The sequence below is a fragment of the Sciurus carolinensis genome (genome assembly GCF_902686445.1).
Source record: "Sciurus carolinensis chromosome 19 unlocalized genomic scaffold, mSciCar1.2 SUPER_34, whole genome shotgun sequence".
In the NCBI taxonomy this organism is placed as follows: domain Eukaryota; kingdom Metazoa; phylum Chordata; class Mammalia; order Rodentia; family Sciuridae; genus Sciurus; species Sciurus carolinensis.
Genome location: NW_025920112.1, coordinates 1,442,616 through 1,449,184, shown reverse-complemented (window position 1 = coordinate 1,449,184; position 6,569 = coordinate 1,442,616). Strand labels below are relative to the sequence as shown.

At 47.9% G+C, this 6,569-nt stretch overlaps 1 protein-coding gene across 1 annotated transcript; it reads right to left on the bottom strand.

Moving 5' to 3' along the window:
* Positions 1 to 2,817: 2,817 nt before the first annotated feature.
* LOC124973379 (olfactory receptor 14C36-like) lies at positions 2,818 to 3,753 on the bottom strand. Its single transcript, XM_047537331.1, has one exon. The coding sequence runs from the start codon at positions 3,751 to 3,753 to the stop codon at positions 2,818 to 2,820; it is 936 nt and encodes a 311-aa protein (XP_047393287.1).
* Positions 3,754 to 6,569: the final 2,816 nt, after the last annotated feature.

Genomic DNA, 6,569 nt, shown 5'->3' with positions numbered 1-6,569 from the left:
CGGCTGCTAAGGGGTTCAGAATCAGAACATGGACTCAGTGTCTCTGGGGACACCCTCACTGTGTCTGGGTGAGGAGGCCACAGACCACAGCTTTGGGGGGCGGGAATGCCTGTCACAAACACGCTGCCAGGTCTCAGCTTGGGGGAGCACTGGACGGGAGGCCTCGGATGGCCCTGTGACAGGCCGTCCCCGTCTATGGGGAGAGAAGGTCCGGGCAGTGGGGTTCCTCCCTGAGTCCTGAGGCAGGGCTCTCTGTCCCGCAGCCCCCTCCAGCACAGAACCGGGGGGCGCCCAGAGCTGCTCTGGTGGACATCACAGCCCACCAAGGCTGCCTGTACTCCACGGGTCAGGGAACCAGTGTGGGATTTAGCTGGCTGCTGAGCGCATCTTCTCCAATTAAGCACTGAGTCCGGGAAGGTATCCACACGGTCCATTCAGGGACAGGGACCCACTGTGACATGGGCCTCAGCTCCCACTTCCTGATCATTGGCCTCCTGTATGCCTCTGGGGGACATGGTGACGTCCCAGCTTCAGTTAAGCACTGCTGTCCCACAGTGCCTGAGTTCTGGTGGTGTCCTTGCCCCTCATGCACACTCACCCTGGTAAGGTGTGGGTTCCTGTGCAGGACACCGTGGGGAAGGTGGACAGCACGGCTTTGTCCCTGTGAGGCTGTTCTGAAGTGACATGTAGCCTCCTCCTGGTCCAAGTGGCTCTGTGCCGGAGCCTGGCTCATGTCTGCTGTGGACTGACAGCCTGTGACTGAGTCCAGTGACTCAACTGGACTCTGTTCTAGGTCAGCGAGAACATGGCTCACTTGCATCTGTCTTTCCTCTTGGGCACCGTGCTCTGGGCGCCCGTCGCAGCCCGAGACAGTCAGAATGCTGTGTTTGCGGCACGGCCTCCGCTGTCCACCTGGCAAACAGGCCTGCACCCCAGGCAATCAAGGGCAGCCTCAGGGCCCACGTCCCCCTGGGATTCAGTTATCCCTGGGCAGCTTGGTTTCCCCAGCGACTCTGGCTTCTGCTGTGTTTCTGAGCTACGGAGAAAACAGCCAGAGAGCACTCTGCATTGGAGGCCTCCTGGGACAGACCCCTTCCTCACCACCCTGGTGACGTCCACTCCCTCGGGCTTCCCAGGAGGACGAGTGGTCTGCACGGCAGGTTCACCCCAGCGTTCCAGCAGCCTGAACCTTCTCTACTTCTGTCACCAAGGCAGCGGTGCATGTCACTTCGCTGTCCCGGGAATCACCTTGTGGTTCACATTTCAGCAAATCAAAGAAAAATGGCATTAGTGCCTTGGTGACGTCAAACCTGGAGTCTGTGCGGGGGTCCCCGTGAGCCCCTCTGCACTGGCCCTCACAGGTCCCTGCTGTCACCATGCACATCCTCGGTGACTGCACCAGAGCTCTTGTTAATCAGCACCATCACGTGGAAACTCCCTTCAGCCTTGAGAAAGTGCTGAATTTTCCTTATCAGCCAACTCTTCAGTATGTGTATGTTTTTCAGTTGTGTTTTGTTTTGACTGTTTATTAATTTTCTAATAACCAATATTCTGTCAATCAAACTTTAAAAATCTATCTATTAACCTATGTCCTATACTTGCAATATTTCTACTTCTGAGGTAAACAAGTACATTTAAATTGTCTTCTTGATTTTGAAATCTGCTCATGCAGCATAGAGCAAAATGGTTTTCTGAAATTGCACTTTGCGTATACCTTAAGATTTCATATGAATGGCTTTAAATTCCACAAGTACTCTAATTATTTTAATTTAATTGACAAATGTGAACCTTTAAATATCATTTTGCTTTTTACATTAAATTTGCTTATACACTTTAAATTATGTGTATTTCAAAGTTGTCATCAATAGACACAGTAGAATATGACAGTTTGAAATCCCAAATTTTACAAAGAATGTCTCTTCACTGAAAATGTATCTTAGGATACAGTATGATAGACATTTACTTTATGGGACCAAATAAAGAGATTGACTCGAGTTGACCAGATTTAATACGCAGGCAGACCTCTGGGTTTAATCTGTTCGTGACTGAGAGCATTGAGCCTTCACTCAGGAGAGCTTGTGAGAACTCACAGACTTGAAAAGGAGCCACCAGGTTATTGCTCTAACCTGCACATGAGGCTAATCCACGTACCTGGCTGCTCAGGGCTTTTCTACAACATTGACAGATGGGTTCAGTCATGGGACTTGCAGATGCTCTTCCAGCAAGTACAGGGCTGATTCCGCATGAAGAGAGCTGGCTGTGACCACCTCTTCCCTAGTTGACATTTCGAGTTTATTTCTTTTATTTTCCAGATAGATTGAAGAATTAATTTGACACCTTATAAATCTTATAGTATAATATTTTTAGGATTTAATCTTGTTCAGTTTCAAAATAATATAAAAGACTTACTTATATACAAGATTAAATATGTATTTCATATAAAATATATGATTTGATGATGCAGGCTGCATGCTAGCTTCATACTTAATTTGTTAATATCACCTTCAGGGCATCCTTAGCATTGATATTGCTAAATATTTAATGAATAAAAAAATGCCCAGTCTTTATATATTCTCAGCAAATATCTTGAACTCTATCTAAGAAAATATGCCCCTACTAAAGTTCCTTACAAAATTTTCTGGGGAGGTGAGTAGAAAGTGTAATATAAAATCGAAAGAAATTGCTTTATAAGAGTGAGTCCAGCCTCGAGAGGCGGATTCCACAGCAGACAGTCTGCCCGGCAAAACCCAGACAGGCAGTGTCTTGTCCAGGTTTGAAGGTCACTGGGCAGAACTGGGGCTATCCTCTAATGTCTCCTCACCGTGCTCCTGAGTGAACCTTTCTCAGTATGACTCTCCTCACAGCTTCCTTTACTTGTTTGTTCCTGAGACTGTAGAGGACGGGATTCAAGAAGGGAGGAACCATGGTGTAAAATACAGAAAGCACCATATCCTGGAGAGCCTCTGTGGTCGCTGCCGGCCGTAGGTACACACAGGCCATGGAGCTGAGGAAGATGGACACCACCAGGACGTGAGGCACGCAGGTGGAGAAGGCCTTCCCCTGCTCTTGAGCGGGGAACTTGAGCACAGCTGAAAATATGCGCACATACGACATGGCGATGAAGACAAAGCTGCCGCCGCAAACCAACACGGCAGAGATGAGAATGGAGAGCTGGTTGCTGGACGTGTCAGAGCAGGAGAGCCTCAGCAGGGAGGGGACGTCACAGAAGAACTGGGGGACTGTGTTGGAGCCGCAGAAGTTCAGCACGAATGTATTGCCAGTGTGCACACCTGCATAGACCAGGCCACTGAGCAGAGACGCCACCGTCATTCGGACACAGAGTCGGACATTTATGATAGTCGAATAATGGAGGGGCTGGCAGATGGCCACATAGCGGTCCCAGGCCATGACAGTGAGAAACAGAATCTCCACAAAGGCACAGTAAATGACCAAGAAGATCTGGGCTGCACAGCCAGTCACTGAAATGGCCCTGTTGCCGGTGAGGGAGTTGACACAGGCATTGGGGACAGTGACAGAAATGTAGCACATGTCCAAGATGGACAGGTTCCTGAGGAAGAAGTACATGGGCGTGTGCAGGTTCTGGTCAGCCGTGGTGACGGTGACGATGAGCAGGTTCCCTAAGAGGGTGGCCAGGAACATGAGTAAGAATAACATGGAGTAGAGGAACCTTAGTTTCCAGCCTTCAGCAAAGCCCATGAGGAGAAACTCGGTCACCGTGGTGGAGTTGGCCATTTTGTGGAGATGCTGGTCAGCTGGGAAGCAGAGGAAAGGAGACAAGAAGCATTAAAAGTCGACACACCCACCTGAGATGCTTTTCTTCAAAGTCATTGTTTTATGTCGTCGTTTCTGCATTGGTCTCTCGATCAGCTTGCCCACTTCTGAGGAGATAGTCCTGAGTGCTAAAGGGGTTCACTCTCCCCCATAGCATCGAGTATTGAGGTCATTGTCTCAGTGGAGACTGAATCACCTGATACATGTGAGATCCCTGTGCTAGAGTAAGGTTAGAGTCCCACTGAAGTTTCATCAGGAGCTGACCAGCACATCTGGGTGGATGTGGACAGAGCAAGGACTAGCTCTGTGTGCTCCAGAATGATCTGCCCTTCACCAGGAGACATGCCTTGAGGCACAGTCCTGTCTGTAGGGGCAGAAATCAGTATTGAGAGTTCCACTCATTCCTAAAGCTTGTCACGACTGCCAGAATGGAGGTAGGCTGCTAATTTACATGTAATTTTACAACGGTGTTTTATGGAAATCTTTTAATTCTTGCAAATTATGACTCAGTCAATGCTTGGAGAAAAGTCAAAGCTGTGACTGAGCTTGAAGTCACAACTCAAGCTGAAGTAAACCTTGGTAAGAAAACCCCAGGCAATCACATGGGAAAGTGAGCAGGGACCTTCCCTCGTGACCCATGCTATCGGTGTTTCACATACTCTACGCAAACCTAGATTCTTACCGCTAAAATTTATACTTTGTAATAAAATGAATGGAGGCATTTCCTGATCTTTATCATCTGATTGTTTCCCATTAGAAGTATTTGGCTTCTTATATGGTCATTTTGCCATCAAAATTTAGAACTGGTTTTGGTACTGGTTCCACAGGATAGCGATCTGAACACTTAACAAGCAGCCTTAGTTCTGAATTGTCCCCCGCCCCCACGTCCCTGACTCATTATCTCCTTGCTGTCTTTCCTTGCTCCGTGGCTTAATACTATGCTTCCCTCTTCTCTAGAACAATTTTTTATGTTTTCAATTGGCATGTGCAATCTCATAATGCAAATTCTTACGTACTATGTTAGTTTTGTAGGAAACTGGTAACACCACAATTATATTAAGTGTCTCCACCAACAGGAGTCATTTACTCAGGAAGAATCAGTCTCCAAGAGAGCAAGCCTGTGCACCTCGAATTGGAGGTTCAGTAGCGTGAGGGCAGCTGAGCAGGGTCTGCCCAGCAAGCCCCGTGCACAGTGCAGCTTTGGCCTGGGTTCTGCTGGGATACTCGGTGGTCAGTCTCCTGCCCTGGGTCCTCTCCACCTCATGCTTTGCTTTCCTCTCCCAGGAGGTGACTGCAGGGATCTTGAAAGCCACTGCCAGAACCCTTCTCTTTGGTTGTTTTCCTAATGTTCTGTTGCTATCCATAACCTTCCCCTCTAAGTTTTACCTCCAGAAGAGTAAGAATCCTCTGCGTGTGGTGTGTTCTGGCTTCTGCGTGTGGTGTGTTCTGGATTCTATGTGTGGTGTGTTCTGGCTTTTGCGTGTGGTGTGTTCTGGCTTCTGTGTGTGGTGAGTTCTGGCTTCTGCGTGTGGTGAGTTCTGGCTTCTATGTGTGGTGAGTTCTGGCTTCTATGTGTGGTGAGTTCTGGCTTCTGCATGTGGTGAGTTCTGGTTTCTATGTGTGGTGTGTTCTGGCTTCTATGTGTGGTGAGTTCTGGCTTCTGCGTGTGGTGTGTTCTGGCTTCTATGTGTGGTGAGTTCTGGCTTCTATGTGTGGTGTGTTCTGGCTTCTGCGTGTGGTGTGTTCTGGCTTTTGCATGTGGTGAGTTCTGGCTTCTATGTGTGGTGAGTTCTGGCTTCTATGTGTGGTGTGTTCTGGCTTCTGCGTGTGGTGTGTTCTGGCTTTTGCATGTGGTGAGTTCTGGCTTCTATGTGTGGTGTGTTCTGGCTTCTCTGTGTGGTGTGTTCTGACTTCTGCATGTGGTGTGTTCTGGCTTCTGCGTGTGGTGAGTTCTGGCTTCTGCATGTGGTGAGTTCTGGCTTCTGCGTGTGGTGTGTTCTGGCTTCTCTGTGTGGTGTGTTCTGGCTTCTGCGTGTGGTGAGTTCTGGCTTGGTCTGGTCGACAAGCTTCATTACCTTTTCCTTTCCTCCTCCTCTTCAGGAGCATTGCAAAAGCATTATGATCCTTTTCTAGAAAGAAGTTTATTTTCTGCTGAATCCCCACTTGTGGAGCAACCCTTCCCAGCTAAGTCCTGTGAGTGGCAGCAGGACTATGTCCATCTGGTTTTTCCCTGCTCAAGTTTCCTGTCACACTAGCCATGCTGTCCCTCTGCTAAGGTTTCCTGGGAATCTCTGAGAATTGCCTGTGTATCCACCTGATCTGCCACTCAGTTGTTCTTTTCCAAAAATTCCCTCTGTGTGTTGTGACTGCTTTTGTGTTATGGTTGCTTTTGTGGTATGATGTTGACTTCCTACAAATGTCTTTTAACTTCTCTAGAAAATTTAAACATACACTTGTGTGCATTTTCCACGTTTAAAGTAAGCAAAAGTGACTTCAAAATCAACTTTTAAATGAATAGAGAGCATAAAGCAAGACTAATCCCCACGTTTCAGGTTCCACATTTGCTATGAATGCTCTGCTCCCCCTGACGTGCCACTGTGGATTTAGAAATCCAGCAATAAGATATCGGATAAGAATTCTCTGTGATGGCACTCTCCAGTTTTGCCTTATTCCTCTTATAAAATCATTTTCTTTGGAGCATCAGATAAGTTGGGCCACTGGTTGAATTCTAAGCAGAAAGCACTCACTCCTGAGGGTCACGTGTTCTCCACCTGCAA